Source organism: Microtus pennsylvanicus, chromosome 12 (assembly GCF_037038515.1).
Source record: "Microtus pennsylvanicus isolate mMicPen1 chromosome 12, mMicPen1.hap1, whole genome shotgun sequence".
Lineage (NCBI taxonomy): Eukaryota > Metazoa > Chordata > Mammalia > Rodentia > Cricetidae > Microtus > Microtus pennsylvanicus.
The window spans coordinates 82,110,806-82,133,755 of NC_134590.1; the positions used below are offsets into that span (position 1 = coordinate 82,110,806).

General features: G+C 45.9%; 1 protein-coding gene across 6 annotated transcripts; it reads left to right on the top strand.

The window, feature by feature from the left end:
- Positions 1–22,782, top strand: Fam161a (FAM161 centrosomal protein A). 6 transcript variants are annotated; one of them, XR_012907336.1, is made up of 8 exons: positions 780–1,125; positions 7,358–7,587; positions 9,012–10,166; positions 10,507–10,674; positions 12,166–12,265; positions 17,261–17,415; positions 18,127–21,075; positions 21,143–22,782. XR_012907336.1 is itself a non-coding variant. In XM_075944484.1 (7 exons), exons 2-7 carry the CDS (start codon positions 7,412–7,414, stop codon positions 18,248–18,250), a joined length of 1,878 nt encoding a protein of 625 aa, XP_075800599.1. In that variant the 5' UTR covers positions 1–118; positions 7,358–7,411; the 3' UTR covers positions 18,251–22,782. The 6 variants fall into 6 exon arrangements, 4 of the variants coding, with proteins under 4 accessions (XP_075800599.1, XP_075800600.1, XP_075800598.1 ...); XM_075944484.1 differs by lacking the exon at positions 780–1,125 and adding an exon at positions 1–118 and having other exon boundaries at positions 18,127–22,782; XR_012907337.1 differs by lacking the exons at positions 18,127–21,075; positions 21,143–22,782 and adding an exon at positions 14,741–14,907 and having other exon boundaries at positions 778–1,125; positions 17,261–17,388.
- Positions 22,783–22,950: the final 168 nt, after the last annotated feature.

Genomic DNA, 22,950 nt, shown 5'->3' on the forward strand with positions numbered 1-22,950 from the left:
CTTATGGCGGGCACAGGGGCTGTAGCTGTGCTTCTGCAAGTAGTGTTAGGTCGCAGAGGGCTGAGACTTCACCACGTCCTCCGAGAGACGTCCGACAGGGCCTAAAGCCGAACGGAAGGTTGGTGGGGGTGTGTTGGGAGGGTGTGGTCCCTGTGGGCTCTCATCCCCTCCTGAACCCAAGGCAAGCTACCCTGTCAATCACTAGTTGGCGGCGCTACAAGCACTTTCCATGTTTGGCTTCTTACTGGTCAACCGAGAGAAAAGAAGGCGGGATAACTAAGTATTCTCCTTCTGATTGGTCAACTCGTGCTGGTTCTTGTCTATTAGAGATGAACCTTGTTCTCTGCCATGTTGGATAGCTCGCTGCAAAGCCTGTCCTTTTTCTGGGGTGGTCACCCAACACCCTGTGCTTTTCTGTTCCGCTGCGTCCCAATATGTTGATCCAGTTAGTAAAAACGCGCTCTCTCTGCTTCAAGTTCGTATGCCATGAGAAGTCCTGGTTTAGATGGCTAGACATTAATAAAGGAACCAGGGAAAGGCTCAGTCCCTAGCCAGGGAGCTGGGTGTCAGTCACGTGAATCTGTAATTTAATCTCGGGGTCGAAGAGCGACTCGCTTTAAGATTACGTTTTATTTTGGCTTGCTGTGGTAGTCATGTGTGTAGCTTCTAGAATAGCTTCTAATTATGCTTCTAGAATACCCGTTAACCTCAGGCTTGTATCAGAAAACATCATTGGACTTTTGTTGGATTGAAGGCTGGGGTTTGTGACAGTGAGAGAGGACATTGCAAGTCTTTTGGACCCTCGCACCTCCTGTAGCGTCCCTAGCAACCGAGCCCCTAGTAACCGCCCGCCCCAAGCCAAGATCTGCGAGGTTGGGGGCGGCGCTAGCTCACCCGCCCCGGGCCGGCGCGGGCGCTGGGGCTCGAGGCGGGGCGATGGCTTCCCCGCAGCGGGCAGCGAAGCAGGCGGCCGCCAGTCTCCACCTGCCGGTGAACACCACCACCACCGGAGTCAGGGTCGTTCAGTACGGACGCCAAGACCCCTTAGAGTCCTTGGTCGCGGAGGCGTTGGCGGCAGCCGTGGAGGAGGAACTGAAGACTGGGATGCGGCAGGCGCGGGCGTCGGTAATGTGGGAGCCAGGCGGGGACTGAGGGCTGGCCCGGGTCCTCACCGGCGGGGAACCCCTGGAAATGTGGTGCCCTCTGCAGACCCTCCCTCCCTGCTCTCTGCCCCAACTAAAGATTGCTGCAAAACTTTCTTGAAGAGCGTTTGTATGACTGTTTGTAGAGCGTGCAAAGAACAGAATTTCCTATTCTCCCCCATAGTTTGGGAATAAATAATTCTTTAGTTCTTTGATTTTTATTTTCTTTTTACCTTGAGTAAAACTAATGTGCCCATAGTTTTCATAAAACCTCAGATGATAAGCTGTACTGACAAGTGTGTTTTATCACCGTTAGGTTTTGGTTAGTACTGGATTTTAGCACAGTTCATTAGAAAAGCGGGTTTGAAGTTCTATGGATAGATGCTCCACAGATATTAGCTAGATAAACAAATCGCCGAAATCCCAGTGTTTGCTAAAGCATCATGAGGGTGCAGTGAGGTGTTGTTTTTTTTTGTTTTGTTTTGTTTTTCACAAGCCATTTTGAGTATTACGTCCTGGATATGTTTCCAGCAGAAAGGCACAGTCTGTCGTTTGTTCTCATTACTTTTTCCCGGCAATATATTTTTTACTCTTTGAGAATTTCATACCGTGTATTTTGAACTTAATCACCCCCCCCATCTGTTCTATTCATTGTATTTGTTTGCTTTTAGATTTATGTGTACCACGTGAGGTTCTGGAAGTTACAGATAGTTGTGAGCCACCATGTGGATGCTGGGAGCCAAGCCCAGGGCCTCTTGCAAGAGCAGTTGGTGCTCGTTACAGCTGAACCATCTCAGCTTCCTTATTTTTGTTTGTTTTTTGAGACAGGTCTCTCTCTGAAGCTCTGGCTGTCCCGGAACTGGCTATGTAGACCAGGCTGGCCTCAAACTCGCGGAGCTCTGCCGGCCTCGGCCTCTGCCTGAGTGTTACGTTTAAAGGTGTGTGCCATGCCCAGCTTCTGGTCACTTTAAAAGTCTGGAACCTCAAGCCTAAGCTAGCACTGTGCTGGTACAATGCACCAGGTACGCGGGCTTGTGTCTGCCCCACACTTGGTTTCCTAGTGGCGCCCGCCGGGACTGGATGCAGGCTTTGTTTTGTGCTTGCTAGGCCAGTACTGTACCAACTGAGCCACATCCTTGGCGTTTTTGTTTTTATTTTAGACAGGGTCTCATTTGGTCCAGGGTGGCCTCGAACTTGCTATTTATGGCTGAGAATGACCTCACGCTCCTGATCCTCCTGCCTCCATCTTCCAAATACTGGGATTAAAAGCATGAGGCACCATGCCTAGCCAGTGGCAAAACTTTCAAGAACAAACAACTTGAGGTTATCTAGCGTAAAGCAGAGGGAGACATACGCGAGTGAGGTTCAGAAGCCTAGCAGTGGTTAATACTTGATAAAGCTACTGTTCAACCTACAGAAGACAGAATATTGGATGGTGGGAAGTACTTGGATTCTCTGCTCCTTCCTAGGTGATTTTAGGACTTGATTTCTCTTTCCTTATCTATAAAGGGACTGTAATTGTCTCCATTTTCACCTCAATTCAGTTGTTAATAAGAACCAAAAGAGAGAATGAGTGTTATTTCTAAAGAGTAATTTACATAAATTAGTGTAATTATAACAACTGCCAGTTTGAATAATTCACTCTGGAAACTAATTTGTACTTTGGTTTGCTGTGGTAGAAAAGTCCGTTCTTCCTATAGTTGTAGTTAGAGTCCTGAGTGCACTGATTACTGGAGATTTATGTTATAAACTGGGTTTGGGTTTCCAGGATCCAAGTAGAAACCTGCTGTGTTGGCATTTGTCTGTGATCCCAGTATGTGGGGGGTGGGAGATGGGCAAAAATGAGGAGGAGCATTAGAGAGAGAGAGAGCGCGCGAGAGAGAGCACGAACCTCAACATTTGGTAGAGAAATAATAGACACAAGAGATTAAGGATCAGCCACCATGGTAGGAGGACTAGGGCAAAGCCCAGAAGATCCCACATTAACCGAGGAACAGCGGGGAATGTGTCAGCTGCTACATCAGGTCCCTAAATGTGAAGAACAGAGAATAGTGTCCCCAGAGGGGCGTTCTGTAGGTGGGAAGCCGAGCGACTGTCCCTCCGGTGGCTTCTGTTTTCCTGAAGAAATAAAAGGGTCAGGAGAGCAACTGGCGGGTAGGTGTGGGAGCAGCCGGAGGAGCAGAGGAAGGCAGGCGTAGTTGCCGGGTGATGGGAGCCATTTTCAAAAGGAACTCTAGGTGTTGGACAGGCCAGGTGTCCGCGATGTCTAATTTAGAATTGTGAGTTTGAGACCAGCCTAGACTACATGGAAAGTTCCAGACCCGCCTGGACAATGTTGCAAGACCTTGCCCCAAAACAAATAAATCTCAAACATTAGCTGGGTGCAGTTACTTGGGAGGATGTGTGTCTTGTTATGCCCAAATCTGCAAAGTCCCCTAAAAGCCAACAAGAAGCCCGAGTCCCGTATGTAAAAACAAAGAGCCTTTATTTTAAGCAAGTTTGCAAACGCGGTCTCTCTGTATGTCCAATGTATTGGAATAAACGGAGAGCCCCGAGCTCAGTTAGAGTAGGGTTTTTATAGTAGTAAAGGTGGGGATGAGGGGTTTCTGAGGTTCAGGACCCCTGATTGGCAGACATTTGTCTAGGGGTGTCCTAGTGAATGTGTGCTGGCAGGTGATCCTTTCTACTGTGGTTGGAACGTTAGGCATTTCCTTTGGATGGTCTGTTCTTGGGTGGTGCTTGGGTAATCTCAGTTTGTGGTTCTTCCTGCAACCAGGTGTTGCTTCAGGGTAAACTACTGAGACTCAGGCCTCCATTAAACTTATCAATGGCTGAGTCCTACACTGGCGGGAGATAATGGTTGGAAGTAAAGAACTTCCTTTGGGTGATCTGTTCATATTTAGCTTACCATGGCTCCTACATATCTCACTCAACATTGTTGTAAAACTCCTTCCTTCTTCTCTCCCTCCCTCCATTCTCCCCTTCTTTCCTCCTTTCCTCCCTTCCTCTTCCTGTTCCTCCTCCTCTTCCTTCTTTTCTTCTTTTTTGGAGTCAGGGTCTCACTGTACCCCCTGGCTGGCCTGGAACTCATGGAGACAGGTTGGGTTTCACAGAGATTTACCTACCTCTACTTCCCAGATGTTGAGTTTAAAGGCATGTGCCACCATGCCTGGGCCCAAAGGATCACTTGTAGAACAGGCTGGCCTCAAAGTCCTGTGTAGCTCAAGATGACGTTGAACTCAGGGTCCTTCTGTCTCTGCCTTCTGAGTGCTGGGATTGTTATAGGTAGGCGTCACCAGGCTCTGCACTGAAAAGAAGAAAAAGTGGTAAGAATTCCAGAACTTCAGATAAGCTCTGTAGAGCACAACACAAATAATCTCCTGTGGTGCTGATGTTAGTATCGCCTCAGGGTGGAGGCTCAGTTCATCCCTAAGTGGGTCAAGCCAGTCTCAGGATTAGCATCTTACCTAGTGGTGTTTACCACACGAAAAGCTTAACTCTCAAGAAGTGGGAAGATAACCGAGCATGTATGTGGTGTTCAGCTCACTAGGTGGTCCTAGGGCAGAGGGCAAAGGTGGAACTAGAACATTCATCTAAACAACCAGGAGTGACAGTGAGTGGCCATGCGCAGGCCCCAGCGTGTGAGTGCGCACCCTCAGGCCTCCTCCGCTCCCACGCTGCTGCTTCTCGCCTTCGTGGAGCTCATCCAGACCACAGTCTCTTGCGGTTTTCAGTGTAGATGGCATAGGCCCTTTGAAGAGATTCTCTGGGGGAGTGAATCGGCCCAGGGGTGTTCTGTCTGAAAGCTGCCCCCGTTATCCTAGAGGGCGTAACCTAGAAGACACTGGCATTTTCACAGCCTGATTCTCAGGTTTTCATTCATGTTTGGAATGTGAGCCCTTTCCTTCGTGATCGGATAGGCGTGGTTCTTCAGCACCCCGTGCTTCCAGTGGACATCTGTTCTTGGCCAGGTGCCTTCCTAGGAGCCGGGAGTACAAAAGAACATGCACACAAACTCTCGCCTTTTACCGCTGACTCGGCAGCCGGGGCGGCATGGATGTACAAATCAGGATGGGGAAGATGGTTGATGGTTAAATGCTTGTAAAAATACAGCAGAAAGGAGGACTCATGGTGAGTTGGGAGGACTCGGGGTGAGTTGGGAGAGCTGTCATTTCAAAGAGGACAGTCAGGGAAGACTTCTAAGGTGGTGTTTGAGTGGAGGGTGAGCCTTATGCTGTGGAATCTTCTGGGGTATGAGCATTCTTGAGAGAGGGGCAAATGCAGGGCCTTGGGGGAATTCTCCCTTCCCTCGCCTCTTAGGTCTATTTTTATTTATGTGGGAAGGTGGTCTATGTGAGTGTGGCATGTGTGTGCAGTGCTCATGGAGGCCAGAAGAGGGCGCCGGATACCCTAGTACTGGAGTTATGAATTGTGAGTCACAGTGTGAATGCTGGGAACCGAACCTGGGTCCTCTGCAAAAGCAGTGGCCCAATTCTCATTAAATAGTCCTTTGGGCCTATGAGTTGTTGATAACAAGTTTCTACTTATCGGTTCTACTGAAGATAAATTGTTTTATTTTGTTTTCTTGAAGTTATCCCAAGTGGGGCAACAACACAAGCCTTTCAAATACTTAAAAAAAAATAGCAGCAAAAATCTGGGACTAGACAGATTGCTCAGTGGTTAGAGCACTTGACACTTGCAGGGGACTGGGATTTAGTTCCCAGCACCCACGCTGGGCAGCTCACCGTCATGTGTAACTCCAGGTTCTGGGGATTGAACTCTCACTTCCGGACTCCATGGGCACCTGCCCTCACCTATGCACACAGAATTTAAAAATATGTACATCTGTCTGTCCATCCATCTAGCCATCCTCTCCTCCTTTCCTGTCATGGTGGGAACGAACCCACTGCCTGGTACGTGCTCAGCAGACACTTGGCAGCCGGAGCCCTTCTCCAGCCCAGAGTATGGTTTTTAACAGACTTCTTAAGTTTCCCACTGGAGAGGCTAAGCCGACTTATTCTGTGAAATCAGATCGTTAGGAGTCTAATTTGGGAACATACTTTGTTTCTTTTTCAGCCTATTCTAGATGGTGGGCTAAATTTAAACCCATGGTTGGCAGCCCTTTGTGTATCATATATGATCTCAATTTTCTCAACTGAGAAAATTAAAAATTATATTTATGAAGAAAATGAGGTTATATCATATGTATGTGTGTATACCATTTGTGTGTTCAGGCTCACATGTGTGTGTGTGTGCATAGAGGCCAGAGAACAACCTCGAGTAATGTTCGTCAGTGTTTTCGTTGTGGTGACATTGTTTGAGAAAGGGAACCCAGTACTCACCCATGAGGCTATAGGAATCCTGTCTCTACCTCCCCAGTGCTGGAACCGCAAGCTTGTGTCACCATGCCTAGCTTTGTTATGGGTTCAGGGACTTGAACTCAGCTTCTTACGCTTGCATGGCAAGCACTTGACCTGCTGAGTTGTTGGCTCAGCTCTAGAAAGTGAGGTTTTTACCTCTGTGGTTGAGTCAGTTAAAGGGGGGAGAGAAATTCCTGTCAGAACCTCCAGTCCTGACTCGTATGTGGAGCGCCTCCACCATACAAGTGTACATGCGATGTTCCTCCACTCTCTTCCCGTGCCCAGAGTGTCTGCCACCCGTGGGCATTACTCTCCTTGCTGCCCACAGCAATTGTCTTCTGAAACTCTCTTTGCCCTGTGTCCTTTTCCCCTGCAAGGTCAACCCGGCCCGGGTCCTTGGAGCTCACTAAGAACTTTGTCCCTGGACCCATTCCACCCTCCCCTCAGCCCCGAGGCAGGAGCCCCTCAAGAGCTGGCGCCGCCTACAGGAGCAGCAGTCTCTCTTTTCTCAGCAAAAATGCACAACTCAGAAGAGGCTTCTGGTTGGAAGCCTTGTAGCCATGTTCCAGTCTGTCTGCTGCAGTGCTGTGTCCTGACGTGAGTGTTTTTGTCAGTTATCTAGTAATCTAGTTATAAAATGGACTGAAGCCAGGCATGGTGGAACACGCCTTTAATCCCAGGCATCAGGAGGCAGAGGCAGCCAGACCACTATTTAAACTAACTCGGTGTATGTAGTGAGTTTGAGGCCAGCCTAGGCTACATCGGGGACCTCTGGAAGACCCAGCATTTGGATCAGCATCAATTAATTTGTTACTTCATTTCAAATAACGTGTAATGGGTTTCTCCTCGCACCAGGCTGGCAGTAACCGCTCTCCTGCGGAAAATGAAGGTGTGACGTTCCAGGACATCATGAACTTTTCTGATATTTACCGCTCCAATGAAGAGTATTTCAGGAAACTCAAAGAGCTGAAGGCTGCCCATGTAGAAACCATGGCAAAATTAGAGAAAATGTACCAGGACAAGCTAAATATAAAAGACATTCGGCCAGTGGTCATCAGGGAAGAGTCCTCTAGTGTCTCCTCTAGGTAAGTTTGAGTTCCGTGTCAGCTGCAGACTGACCTAAGGTAAATACTTAGGGTAACTGTGGAGCAGAATAGCCCAGAGAATTCGCCTCTAAACGGTAGGCCCTCAGCACACAAGGAGAGCCTGTTTAACAGGTATCGGGGGGGGGGGGTTGATCCCCAGAATTGTCTGGGGCAAAAGTGAACTTAAGTATGACACTTTTGTTGAAAATACTTTCCTGCCTTCCATGAGCAACTGAGCGTGACCAGCTGCTCCTGTTTCTGGGTGTCGCATCATACTGTGACCTGTGACCTCTTTGCGGGTGTCAGATCTCAGACAGGCCTGGCACAGGAGGTGCAGACTGGGTCCTTCCTAGTATTAGTGATTATGGAGGTGGGATTTGTTTGTTTGTTTGGTTTTGGCAGGGTTTCTCTGTAGCTTTGGATCCTGTCCTGGAACAAGCTTTGAAAACCAGGCTGGCCTTGAACTCACTCCACCCGCCTCTGCTTCCCAATTAAAGGGATTAAAGGCGTGCGCCACCATACTAAGCCAGGCTGGGCCTTTTTAAGTAATGAAAATTAAAGTTTAATTTTAAAAATGGGTTAACATGAGTTCATTAAAGATACAAGTTTTTGGTTCCTGTTTGTTTTTTAAACAGTCTAGCTTCAAGGCTCATTTCTACTGTGAACTTGCTTTTTTGAAACTGTAAGCTGATCCTTTACCTAATCCAGTTGGTCAGCCATCTGTGCACCTCAAAGAGGTCGCGGTACAACGCGACACCCAGTGTCTCAAACAGGAGCAGTTGGTCACTCTCAGCTGTTCGTGAGAGGCAGGAAAGTATTTTCAACAAAAGTGTCGTACTTAGGTTCAATCCCCCCCTCGCCCAAATGATTCTGGGGATCAAACCCCTGATGCCTGTAGATAGGCTCTCTCTCACTCTGCTGCTGAGATTGACCTTGAACTCCACACCCTCTGGTCTTGGCCTCCCTCAGGAGGCACTAACACCTTCAGACTAAGGAACAGCAGGTACAGGAGACAGGGAGTAGCCTCCAGGGAAGCAGCAACTGTTTGTACACAGGCATGATGGGAAAAAAAATCAGAGCGACTAGAGCAGGGAGCAGCGTGACTGCCGGGTGAGCAGGGTCAGTCCTGGTTGATGGGTAGTCCAGGAGTGGTCAGACATACTCAAGCTTGTGAGTCTGGGAAGCAGAGGGACGGGAGGAACAGCTGACATCTCAGGTCCCTTCTCTGAAAAGTGAGAGAGTTGATTAGAGAATTTATAGTCCCCTCTCAGCTCTATTCTAATAAAAATGATACCTTTCATGGTCCGTATACAGCTAGTCTCTTCTAACTGGTTATACCTTCATCTTAGAAAAACCTATTGTTACCTAAATGCTAACGTTTGGCCATATAGAATTGAAAGCGTGCCCTAATTATTTTTTCCTAGTTCTGCATCGGAACAGAACTGTGCTCACCCTGTCATGTTAGTGACATCGATTTCAGAGCCTCAGATGGGCCGGTCGCCCTCGCTGTCCACTACTTCTGACGAGGATCTGCCCAGCCTGGAGAGAGAGACGCCCCGGGAGAGCAGAATGGCGGCCTATGCGAGGGAGCTCATCAACAACATGTGGGCTGGCTTTTCCATAGAAGATTACATTCAGTGTGACTCTGACGTCCAGAGAGCTAAGAAAACAAGGAAGAAACCCAAATCCTGGGTGCCCACGATCACAGTGCCTGTGCCCTTTCAGATGACAGTCAGAGAGCAGAAGAGGCAAGAGGAGATGCAGAAAGCAAGGTCAGGTCTGGAAAGTCGGCAGAAGCTGCCCAAGAGGGACGACGATGAGGACGAGGCTGAGTGTAAGAAGAAATTTCGCGCCAACCCGGTCCCCTCTTGTTTGCTCCTCCCCCTTTATGAGGATCTGGTCAGACAGAGTGAAGAACGGAGGAGGACCGCCAGGGAGAGGAGCAAAGCCGAGCTCCTGTCCTCCCAGAAGCCTTTCAAGTTCATTGCCAGGGAGGAACAGAAGCAAGCCGTCCGCGAAAAGCAGCTGAGAGACCTTTTTAAGTCGAAAAGGAAAACGAAGCGGTTTAAAGCCAGACCTGTGCCTCATTCTGTTTACAGGGCAGCTGCAAAGAGCAAGTCAAAGGAGGAGGAGCTCGGTAGGAAAGCCAGGACGCAGTCGAGGGACCGAGAACTGCTGCCGAATTCCCCCGGGCGCTGTAGGCCGGCTTGCAGACATTTACGGGACCCCCAAAGTACCGAAAAGCCGAGGGGTAGACACAGGTGTAGGTGCCTGAGCCCTGGTGATGGAGACTTGCCTGAGAAGCACCCGAAGGCGCCCTTCTCAGAACACAGCTTTCAGAAACGCTCGACTCTTCGTAAACAGCGTGGTCTTCACGAATCCCCGTGTGACTCGGCTAAAAGACAGAAAGTCTTGGCAGATGTCGGATCTGATGAAGAAAATCGGAAAGAAACATGCTGGCTTTATCTGTCTCCAAGGCGGAAGTCACCAGTCAGGGGTGCGTGTGCGAAGCCCAGGCCTTGTCAGAGCAACCCTCCAATGTCCACCCAGTCTTCCCGGGGGCGGGAACAAGCTATCAGGTGAGGCCCTGGGATGGCGCTGTCTAGCATGTGTCCCTGCCCCCTGCGGGTTTTAGCCTGGTAACTCTGAAATTACTAACTTCTCTGTAAGGTATGTACTATATGGTAGAGAATCATTTGCTAGGAATGCTATTCTAAGAAACAGATGTGATTTCTGTGTTTCCTTGGGAATAGACAAGCTTACACCATCATCAGTGTTCCTTGGACTTCCAATTTCACAAGTCAGATTTTGGTCAAAAGGTTGCCTTTTTTCAGTCTTTGAATTATCTCTTGTTAAATCTTTGCTGGACAACTTTCTCCTTGGCTTAAAGTGAATTAAGCCTTAGTTTGTTGCCCTCAGGAAATCACTTGAGGAAAAGAAAATGTTGGAAGAAGAGAGAAAGCGGATCCTAACTAAACAGAAGCAAAGAATGAAAGAATTGCAGAAGCTCCTGGCAACCCGGGTTAAGGCTTATGACTCACATCAGGGCTTAGCCCAAATGTCTAAATCCAGAGTAAACCATCTCAGGTACCACGGGACAGTCCCGACACTCAACCATTGGCTTCCAGGCTCAGTTCTTTTCCTTCCTTGCCTTTTCTTTTCCTTCCTTTCCTTTCCTTTCTTCTTTTTAACCAGCGAATACCTAGATATAAAAATGGTGTGGCATCTTAATTTATGCATTTAAGTAATCTTTGAATGTTTTTACTCAACTTTTACATACAGATATGCACACATGAGCATATGATGAGAATCAGGGTACACTCACCTCCATAGCAAGAATCACAAGACCATGTGGAGCAGAAACATTGTCTGCTCCAGCCATAGTCAATAGCTGTGCTTAAACTAAAACCCTTTTGTTCATTTATAAATTACATAAACACTTGGCATATGCATTACATATATACACGTATGTATATGGTACTGGCCTCTGTGGGTCAAACCCAGGACCGCATACATGCCAACGAAGCATAGACTCTCCGACTGAGCTTACCTTGCCTGTGTTACTTGTGATTGTCCAGTCCCTCATTGAAAACAGTCTCTAGCACTGAGCTACATCCCAGCTGACAATATTCTTGTTCAATGAAATAAGTGGAGGAGTTTTAAGTTTGTACAAAGTACAGTGGCTCGAGTGATTGCATTGTGGGTACACACTGCACCTGTGACTGTTTCCCGGTGACCAACAGCAGCTGCAGAATGCTAGAATTCTCTTGAGCAGAGTTGAGAACCAGTGTTCCAAACATTGAACATACAAATGGTCATGTTTAAACAAGAAAATCTCTCCTCCAAAGTTGGGTAAGTATTTATTAACCTTTAATCTGATTTTTAAGGACCAAATAAATATATTTGCTCTTAATTACAATGAGTATTCCTTTATAGAGTATTCCTTTATAGTATAGCTAGCAATAGCCCACTAATAGAGCCTCGTTTGAAATCAAGCCAACAATTCCTTAGGAATACAGTATTTACCTGTGGAAGGTAGTAACTCGCTGTAAGTAAGCATAGCTATTGTAAAATATAATTATTTTCTGTACCCATGAATCTTGCTTGTCTTGGCTACTTTTAGTATATTTTACATAGGGAAAAACAGCGCCCTTTAATTCGCTGTGGACTCTGCTCCAAAGAATAAGAACAGTGACATTCATTCAGTGCTGCTGACCCTGCGGTGATCTCCTTTGCAGGAAAAAAGAAAACCAGGGTCTTGGTTTTGAGAGAATTTTCTTTAAAGATCGTGGATTTGGACCAGATCTTCTTGGTTTTGTATACTTAAAGTAAGACACTTTTCAGGTCAGTTTCAAGGTTTTTTTTATACTGTCTGTCTTGAAGACTTGAAATCAAAGTGCCCACACTGTTTTGGAACTTGAGGTTTTCACTCTGAACTTAGAAGAATCTTACCAGTCTAGAAATGGAGCCGCGCTGAACTGTGCACTCTGGATTCCTAGTTTGTCTTCTGAAGTAAATGTCCTACTGCAGCTTCCGTAGCTGACCTTTTAAAATGCCGTTCCCTTTATCTGATTCTAGAAAGAGTGAGAAGGCAAGGATGAAGGAATATTGGCAAGAACTGGAAGAGCGAGACGAGAGGCTGAGGATGAGGCCGCTGCTGTTTGAACGAGTTGCCCAGGTGGTGTTTGTTGGCATCTAGAGCCATTCCCTGCTGTCTGTTTCTGTGCCTCTAGCTCCCAAGCTTGGGCTTCATCTTTTCTGTGTGTCCTGTTATTGTTGAGACACGCTGTTTCCGGGGCACCTTCACTGATCCAGTTCACCAAGGAGGTAATTTTGCTTAAGATCTGAGGAGGCTCGTAGCTCAATAAAGAACATTCCGTTGACCTGGCGTACCTCCATTAACCTGGCGTACCTCAAGACATTCTTGTCACAGTCTGCGTCAGTGCCGGGTGTTTCTGAGACAAGGTTTCTCTGTAGCCCTGGCTGTCCTGGATCTCACTCTGTAGACCAGGCTGACCTCAAATTCACAGAGATCCATCTGCCTCTGTCTCCCGCTAGGGTTGAAGGTGTGTCCCACCTCACCTAGCCAGTGCCTGTACTTTTTAGTCATCCTGGTTCTGCTGTTCCGGTGAGGCTTTGGGATATTGTTGGGAGACCTTTGATGAATCGATCCATTTGGTTGGAGCCAGTGTATGCAACACAGTGAGACCCTGTCTCTTAAAAACATTTTAAATTTAATATTTATTTATTCATTTAAATTATTTTATTTTATGGCTGTGAGTGTTTTGCCTGCGTGTGTGTCTGTACACCACGTGCATGCATTGCCTGCAGAGACCAAAGGGCACTAGATCTCCTGGAACTGGAGTTGTGAGCCACGTATGACTGCTGGGAATTGAGCTCAGGCCTTCTCTAAGAACAAGTGCTCTTGCTAGGCGGGCAGTGGTGGAGGTGGTGGCGCACGCCTTTACTCCCAGCACTCAGGCAGAAACAGGCAGATCTCTGAGTTCAAGGCCAGCCTGATCTACAAAAGCTAGTTCCAGGACAGGTTCCAAAGCTACAGAGAAACCCTGTATAGAAAAAAAAAAAAGAACAAGTGCTCTTAACCACTGAGCCACCTCTCCAGGCCTAAAAGCATCAAAAGGCAAAACGCAGATCTTTCTGCTTTTCCATTCTCCTGTCAAAATGGGTGCAAGTTGGTCCACCTTGACAGCAGTGCCCTCGTCCATTTTCTTGGATCCCCTTCCTCATTTGTAGGCTCTTATCATTGGCATCCCCAAGATTACCTCTGGAAGGGGAGGGAATCCTATAACTCAAGTCCAAAGAAGGGGGCTAATCTGGTTTATAGTTAGCAAACAGTAAACTGGGATCAGAACCTGAGATGCTCTGCTTCCCCTAACCCTTCCTCCTTTGGTACGACTTCTGATTGGTATTAATAATAAAAACCCAGAGTCAGATATTGGGGTTAATGCTGAAGATCAGAGAAGCAGAGTACCAGCCGCTAGAGAGTTCTTTCATCTCTACCAGTGCTCAGACCACAGGGGTGACCCTGGGTACCCTGTCCTCAGACTGCATCCTCGGACTGCAACTGTCTCTACGAAATCTCAGATGCAATCAAGCTCCTGTCTCCCCCTGCTTTACGTTCCTCTCTCCGCCCAGCCATATCCCTTCCTGTCTCCACCTCCAAGTACTGGGACTAAAGGTGTGAGCCACCACCGCCTGGCCTCTAGTTGCTAGCTCTGCACTCTGATCTTCAGGCAAGCTGTATTTGTTAAAACACAAATAAAATATCACCCCAGCTCCCAAAGGATGAAATTCTAGTCGCAGCACAGAGATAAAGTCCCCGAGCTTCTTCTAGCCTTTTTTTTTTTTTTTGATTTTTTCGAGACAGGGTTTCTCCATGGCTTTTTGGTTCCTGTCATGGAACTAGCTCTTGTAGACCAGGCTGGCCTCAAACTCACAGAGATCCGCCTGCCTCTGCCTCCCAAGTGCTGGGATTAAAGGCACGCACCACCACCGCCCGGCTTCTTCTAGCCTTTGTTTTGGAGACTGGTCCCATGTATCTCAGGCCTCAAACTCCGGCAAAACCAAGGTGAACTTGAACTTGTAACCTCTGCCCCTGAGTGCTAAAATGATGGGTGTGTACCACCACAACTGATTTTATGTGTGGGGTCAGACTTAGAGCTTCACGCCGGCAGGGCAGACAATCTGCTTCAGCCATGTCCCCAGCCGTCCCCTCAGCCTCCTCAGCCCCTGTCCCTCTTCACTCTCCCTTTCCCTTTCCCTGTTATACCCTTTACCTGTGGCTCTGCCAGACTGATAGATACCACCCTTTCCTTTTTGGATTTTTGTTTTAGACAGGATTTCTCTGTGTAGCTCTGGCTGTCCTGGAACTCACTCTGTAGAGCAGGGTGGCCTCAAACTCACAGAGATCCACCTGCCTCTGCCTCCCCAGTGCTGGGATCAAAGGCGTGTGTCACAGTGCCCAGCTATAGTCCTCAGTCTTAGATGCCATAACATTAGACCATTAAAGATAAAATCATCAATACTGTTCTACTTTATAGAGAAAAAAAGGAACATTTACAGCAAGGTCTTGTCTGAAAAAAAGAATAAGACACTGTTGCCACAAGTTAAAGTCAGTCTTTTTTTGAGGCAGGTCTCACGTAGCCTAAGCTGGCCTTGGACAAAGCCAAGGGTGACCCTGGGTTTCTCATCTACTGCTGCCTTCTGAGAGCTGGGATTGCAGTGTGTCGGCGCTCCTGGTTTACATGGTGCTGGGGACTGAACCCGGGACTCCGTGCTAGACAAGCCCTCTCCCAGTGGGTATGCCTCCTTAGTCCCGGAATGTTCTCAGTGCGTCGGAGTTGCTTGGCTTCATTTGCTTCTGTATTCTCCGGGGCACAGTTCTCATTTCTCACTTGGTTTTTCAGTTCACCAAGACTTGTTGGTATTCCACAATTTCTGCACACATTTTCACTTACTTGTACATGTGTGCATCCATGTGTGTGTGTGTGTGTGTGTGTGTGTACGCGCGCGTGCGAGGTCAATGTTAAGTATCTTCCTCCATCACTCTTCATTTGATTTTTGAGGCAAAGTATCTGAGTAAACCTAGAGCTCATGAATTTGGTTAGGCAAATGCAGTGGTGCACGCCTTTAATCCTAGCACTTAGCAGGGTGGGCACAGAGACTGGGGGAATCTCTGTGAGTTTGAGGGTAGCCTGGTCTACACAGGACCAGGACAGACAGTACCACACAGTGACACCCTGTCTCATTTGCATTTTTTTAAAAAAAATATTTATTTATTTATTATGTATACAACATTCTGTCTGTGTGTATGCCTGCAGTCCAGAAGAGGGCACCAGACCCCATTACAGATGGTTGTGAGCCACCACGTGGTTGCTGGGAATTGAACTCAGGACCTTTGGAAGAGCAGGCAATGCTCTTAACCTCTGAGCCATCTCTCCAGCCCCTCATTTGCATTGTTTAAAAACTACTAACATTGGTACAGTTTACCAGAAGTTTTAGGTTGTGTGTCTTTTTCAGTCTCCCGGAGTATCTGGGAGGCCATGATAATCCCTCGCAATTGATCTTGCTATTTTGTCTTCTGCGGAACCCTAGGTTGAACAACCGTGGTTTCCTGTCTTCTTGGGTGTTGATGGGTGCTGTCTCACACCCTGCATATGGGCTGCTATTGGCCCACGGGACCTGGGCTGTTCCTTGCGAACCTTGCTTTAGGCGGATTGGAGGTTCGTTGGGAACTCTTGGCCCCAGATCTCCTGTAAGATCCACTCAGAGGTGCAAAGATTGGGCTGAAGCCAACCGAGCACCTTGTCCCCATGTAGCTGTTTGAAGCCTGTGTGCTCCTGGCCGCTTTTCAACTTGTGATAGCTCTGCCTTTTTTTTTCCAGTCAGGATCTATGCTGTGTAGCCCTTCCTGTCTTGGTGGCCAGGCTGTCTACTTCGCCTGCCATCTTCTGGGGTTGAAGGCTTTTTGTTTTTAGGTTTGGAGTTTTTGTTGGTTGGTTTGGTGTTTCTGTGGTGGTATTAGAGGTTTAACTCAGAGCCCCAAACATGCCTGTATAAACGCCCTACCATTGAGCTACACCCCTAGTCCTCATGCCTGTATAAACACCCCACTATTGAGCTACACCCCTAGTCCTCATGCCTGTATAAACACCCCACTATTGAGCTACACCCCTAGTCCTCATGCCTGTATAAACACCCCACTATTGAGCTACACCCCTAGTCCTCAATTAGCTGCAACCGTGAAAAGATCATTAACCCTCCTGTGGACCACCAAGGAGTGAATTCAAGAGATTTGAACTCAGCTCCAAATATCCCTCTTTTCTCGCATAAAGATAACAGTATGGATGATTTCATCTTTAATGGTCTGATGTCATGGCATATAAAGACAGAACTACACTGGGTGCATAGAAGAGCCGACCAGCCACTACCACTGGCCCTGCATTCTGAGCTGAAGCAGACACGTGACCTTTGTTTATTTTTTAGATAGGTCTTGCTGCACAGCCCTGCTGGCTGGTCTGGAACTCACTATGTAGCCCAGGCTAGCCTTGAAATTGTGTTAATCCTCTTCCAGCCTCTGCCTCCTGAGTAACGGGATTGACTCACACGTGGCTCATTCTCTTTCCTTACTGATCCTTTCTGAGGGAGTAACTTTTGCAATCTTAAAAGTTTACCACAGTGTGACAAGTCATTACAGACCATCCCTCTGCCTCTTCCTCTAGAGGTCACCGCCTCTAATCTGGGATCAGCCTTGCCTCGTTTGCAGCTTTTCCTGTCTCTGGACTTCCAGTGACTGAGTCTACTGGTTGTATTCTTTCGTGTTCTTCTGAGCGTTCCTTTTGCTCACTGTTACATTTGTGAGTTTCCTGCTAAGCCATGGTTTAGATAACTCGTCTCCTTATATTCATTGGTTCATTCTTTCTATCTGTGACTGTAATGTAGCCTGCTTGCTCATCCAGATGTTGACTCTTTGGGCTGCTCACAGTTTGGTTATTACAGACAGTGCCTGTCCCCTGGGTCCATGCCTAAATGTGTCAGTCACGGAAGAAGCATGTTTCAGTCGCCGAGACTGTCAGTCTTAGTTTTCACTGGTGCTCTGAAGTCCATACCTCTTAATAGAACGTCGTGGCATTTGCTCTCGTCTCTCCTGTAGAGGAACGCAAGGACGGCAGCGGAAAAGCGCTATGCTAACACCCTAAAAGCACTAGGACTATCTGAGGAGTTTGTTTCAGAGAAAGGCCGTGGTGGAAAAGTGTCTGAGGACTTCACCAGGCAAGAGCTGAGAAGCTGCATGTCGGATAAAGAAAGGTAGCATGGTGTGGGGTGCATGTGCTGCAGGGACGCAAGTGCTGTGGGGACGCATGTGCTTTGGGGGCGCATGTGCTGCGGGGATGCATGTGCTGTGCTTTTTGTTGTTTTAAAGCCTTTTACTTAAGGGAGCACATGGGAACCATTGTAAAATATACTAATATTTACCATATTTGATGCAGTATAAGTATTATATAGTGATAAAACATTTGTTCTTACAGCAAATGTACATTTCTGACACATCATAAATGTGTGTGTGTGCGTGTGTGTGTGTAGTCTGTTTTCGACTGAAATATAAGGAGTCACCAGTCAGTGGTGCACACCTTTAATCTGAGCACGAGGGAGGCAGAGGCAGGTGGATCTCTGTGAGTTCGAAGCCAGCCTGGTCTACAGAGCCAATTCCAGGTCAACCAGGGCTATATAAAGAAATCCTATTTCGAAAAACCAGGAAAAAAATAAAAGAGAGAGAATAAAAAAGAAAGGGAAGGAAAGAAAAATAGAAAAAGAAAGAAAGCGATAAGGAGTCAAGTTTTAAAATAAATTGGTTGTCCTGGAATACTTGATTTTCCCACTGGTGCTTCCATAGCCCTGGTAGCTGTCGGAGCCTGTGGCCTGGAGGAGCACCCTTAGGGTGGCATGGTAACACAGGCCATGTACCTTCGAAACCAACGCGTTTTTCCTTTGATAGATTGATAACATTTCTTCCTGTAGCTCTTATGAAGAAGAAAGAGAGAATGAGGATGGAAACTATTTAAGTGATGCCAACAGCCAGGATTCTTGCAAGGAAAACACCGAAGATGTTAAAGAAAGCAGAGGAGAAAATTCCGAAGATTGAACCCGAATCACAAGGCTGCCTCTCCCTGAGCCTTTCTGTGTGCAGCCTCAGGACCTCAGCCCTGCCCTTGTGGTGCCGTGAGCATGTGCTGGGACAGCTCGCAAACGTGTAGGACTGCCGAACCAGGACATCAAGTCTGGGACAGGCTGAGTCCACACAGCGGGTGACTGACTGCTCGATGACAGCTGTGCCCCCTGCAGTGTGGAGATGCTGTGTACCTGTGTACGCTGCTGGTGGTTCTGTTTGTGTTTTTGAAGTGTTTGCGGATTAGAGAGCCACAGCCGTCACAGGTGGATTGGTTCTGGAAATGCACGTTCACATTTGGTAGGGGAAAGAGTTTGGTATTGAGAGACCTATTAGCTTTTGAAGATCTAGTTTTAAATTTACTAAGTATTTTCAATTTTCTCTGAACTGTTTTTTAAATAAGTAATATACAGAAAAAGATAGGTACTTAGAAATTCACAGTAATTTCTGCACTGAAAATCTACTGCTAAATTGTCCACACCATGGCTACGTCTTTCTTTCTAGATTTTGCCCTTTTTTTGGTGGAGATTAAATCCAGGGCTCACACACAGTTCACATGAATCCTACCATTGAACTACACCCCTAAAGTCCCCAATTTTTTTGATAGGTAAAGTATTAAGATAATTTATGTTACTTTTAAAAATCCTGTGTATTATTGCATATAGAGTAATTATGGCCTTTGTGTGTGGTAGTCTGTTTGCTTTTGGTTTTGGTTTTTTGATACAGGGTTTCTCTGTGTATCCCTGGCTTTCCTGGAACTTGTTCTGTAGACCAGACTGGCCTCAAACTCAGAGATCCACCTGCCTCTGCCTCCAGAGAGTGGGGATTGAAGGCAGCACCCCCACTACTCAGCGTGTGTGGTAATCTTAACTGAGAGATACAAGTCCCTGTTCTAAATACGCTGAAATTGTCATCCTAATTTGCCAAAGGAAAATCCTAAAAGTAATTCAAATTTACTGTTTTTATTGCTAACTTACTTGTGCTTAATTATGTAACACAGTTGCAAATTTACTGTCACTGTTCAAGGTTTAATTTGATCTTGAGTCATTTTTCCCTCTTTAAGCACATTTCTGTTTTGTAGTAATAGGAGCGGCGGGGCTGCGTCCCCAACACCCCAGCCGCCTGCCCGGCTAGCTTATGCCCCAAAATAATTACACGGACACTGTATTCTTTTAAACACTGCTTGGCCCATTTCTATCTAGCCTCTTCTAGGCTAACTCTCGCACCTGGTCTAGCCCATTTCTTATCATCTGTGTAGCACCGGTCTTACCGGGAAGATTCTAGCCTAAGTCCATCCTGGGTCGGAGCTTCATCGTGTGCATCTTCCCGGGAGCAGGGAGCATGGTGTCTCTCTGAGGCGTCTGCTCCCGAGAGGAGAGCAGTGGAGTCTGAGCTCAATTCCTCTTCCTCCCAGCGTTCTGTTCTGTTTACTCCTTCCACCTATCTTCTAACCAATGAGGGCCAAGCAGTTTCTTTTTATTTAACCAATGACCTTCCTCCACCATTTCCCCTTTTTTGGTTTAAACAAAAAAAAAAAGGCTTTAACTTTAACATAGCAAAAAATTACATATAACGAAACAGTTATCAAGTAAAAGTTACAATAATCTTTATCATAACTAAGGAAAACTATAACTATAACTAACTATTCTTAACTCCATCAAAGACTCTAGAAAGATACAATACTACCTAAGCAAACAAGAAAAAAGCAACTTTTAAAACTCTAGAAATGACAGAGACATCTCGCTGCCTGGACAGTCACCCAAAGTTCCTCTGTACCATTGGGGCATCCATCTTCGGCCTTCAGGAACCCTGAAAGATCATCTCACCTTAGGCAAGTTCAGTAGTCCTCTCTCTGTGGGTTCTCTGTGTCCAGTTTATGCAACAGTCCAGGCAAGAGCAGTTTCTACAAATGGCGCCCGATGTGATGGACTAAACCCACTTAAAAAACCTGAGAAGGCTTAAAAATAAGGGAGAGAGAGTTTAACACAGATTTTTGCTGTTTGTTGGTGGCGTGCTGTAGAGAGATTTCCTGATTCGGCAACAGTAGCAGAAAAAACGCTGTGTCATTTTAAAGCGTGACTTCCTGGGGCTGTGCCGCCATCACGATCTCTGTCTGGCTCCTGCGGGAGACAGAGCTTTTGAATAGAGCATTTGGAGTAAAGTGCTATGATTTGTTTGATGGCAACTAGACTCGCTGTGTTCTCGGGTCTGCTCTGCTTATTAGAGGCAAGCAAGCGCTCTCATCTGAGAGGCTTCCTGACTCAGCTTTAGCTGCAAAGCTTGCAGCTCTTTTAAGAGGTCCTGTCACGAAACACTTAAACAGTGTTGACGAAAAGCTGAACGCATGTGTTTCGGTTTTCAGCCATAGCAGGAAAAAAGCTGCGCCGTTTTAAAATGCCGGCTTTCTGGGCTGTCCTGCCAGGGCAAACTCTGACTGTTTGAGGCAGGAGGGCCGGCTACAGGGAGAGGACTTGAGTGTTGTCTGTTGCAGCTTGTTTGATGGCAAGGACCTTGAAACACTGTAGACTTGTGTGGCACTGAATGCAGCTCTGGCAGGTACCTCAGCCACAAGGTTGGAATGGCAGAAAGCTAAAGAATGGGTTACATCAAGCCGGCAAAGCCACAGCTTTAGTCCTACTGATATTGCTTGGTAAATTGAAGACTCATGTGTTCAGAAAAAGAGAGATATATAGTAAAGAGAGATTCAAAGACAATGATAATTTCTAAATGGCTTACTGTGTGTTAAAAATATATGCAGGCTAAAAGTTGAAGTTCTTAAAAAAAAGGAAGAGAGTTGTTGTGTGTGGTAGTACACACCTTTAACCAACACTTGGGAGGCAGAGGGAGATTGACCTCTGTGACTTCAAGGTGTGGCAGCACACGCCTTTAATTCCAGTGCCTAGAAGGCAGAGACAAACAGATCTCTGTGAGTTCAAGGTGTAGTAGCATACACCTTTAATCCCAATGCCTGGGAGGCAGAGACAGGCGGATCTCTGAGAGTTCAAGGACAGCCTGGTCTACAGAGTTACTTCAGGTCAAAGATACAGAGAACCTGTCTCAAAAAGCAAAGAGTTAAAAGTAAAAATAAACAAAGTAGAGGTTAAAACAAAGCTGCACAAAGATGGAAAATACACAGAGAATTTTGATACTGTATGCTATTATGCTCTCTTTAAATTATTTAAATGCTGAGGAAGGAGCAACAGATGCTAAAAGATATTTATTTATAAATGCTGCTGAACTAATCCAACATAGATATTTTGATGCCTTGACTTTGAAATTTGGATCTAAGAACATGATGCTTTGGAAATTTAAGATAATCTGATATTTATGTGATATCACAAAATGTCGTAGGAAAATGTTTATTTAGAGTATAACCTCATTACATTAGCAATCATATGCCAAGAAATTAAGTATGCATCAAAATCAGAAATAGTGGACATAACTGATTCTTTATCACATTATTTCAACATACAGTCAAGAAATGTTACTGCTTAAATGACTCCTACTATGAATATTTATTCATAATAGTTGATGCTTAAATAGTATGTCAGCAACAACAATGCATAAATTCAGTTTACAACAAATGCTTGATCACAATAAAGTTCATATCTGGATACAATGTTTCTAAATTTAAAAAGAACTGTCTTGATGTTTAAGTATTGACTAAGCTTTGGAAATTAATTAAAGGATGTCTGCCTGGGTAATAACTTGGCAATGTAAGGAAGATCTATACAATGAATTAGTGTGAGGTATACTAAGAAATTTTATAAAATGTACCCATTAAGTGAATTTACTGATGATTTTTAAGAGTTGAGTTTGTGTTAAAGGACTTGCCACATTCTTAATATCTGTGAGGTTTCTCTCCAGTATGAATTCTGTGATGAGTATGAAGTGTTGAGGCCTGGGTAAAAGACTTGCCACATGTTTGACATCTGTAAGGTTTCTCACCAGTATGGATTCTGTGATGTGTGTTAAGATTTGAGGCCGTGGTAAAGGACTTGCCACATGTTTGACATCTGTAAGGTTTCTCACCAGTATGGATTCTCTGATAAGCTTGAAGTTTTGCATGACAAGTAAATGACTTGATGCAATCTTTACATTTGCATGCCTTCTCTTTGGGATTGATTCTCTTATGCCTAGTAAGGCATGAACATCTGTTGGAGCACTTTCCATATTCAATATAACTGCTTTGTTTTTCTTCATTTTGATTGTTTATATAATGTTTATCTTGTTTCTGGTCATATTGAAACAAAAGTAAAGGTTTGTGTTATAATCAAAAATATTCTTAAAATTTTATCTTATATGTATTGGCTCTTAGATCAAACAGACTTCATCTATATATTTAAATAATGACTCAAACTATATTCTGATTTGATGTTTTGGAAATTTGTCCCTTCAAGATGAAGATTCTGGAAACTATTCGTTCTAGAGTTCCTAGGAAACTCAGGCTCCCCTCATGGCATTTTCAGGAGGGTGGGGCGGAAATGCACATACTGCATGTCAGAACAAGAATAAAATAACGATATTCCCTAAACTCAGAAAACAACTGTCTTTGTCTTTCTACAATGCATTACCAAGAAAAAAAAAACAACTGTCCAGGGTTCTGAATAAGCTACTGCAGATGCTCCACTGCAGGTGAATGAAGACAGGGATTTAGAAGTTCTCTCTTAAAAGCA

Coding starts and splice junctions, on each gene's coding strand:
- Fam161a (XM_075944482.1), top strand. CDS start 937: ATGGCTTCCCCGCAGCGGGCAGCGAAGCAGGCGGCCGCCAGTCTCCAC. Junction 12,266..17,260: donor TGTTTGAACGAGTTGCCCAG/GTGGTGTTTGTT, acceptor TCTCTCCTGTAG/AGGAACGCAAGGACGGCAGC. Junction 17,416..18,126: donor TGCATGTCGGATAAAGAAAG/GTAGCATGGTGT, acceptor TTCTTCCTGTAG/CTCTTATGAAGAAGAAAGAG.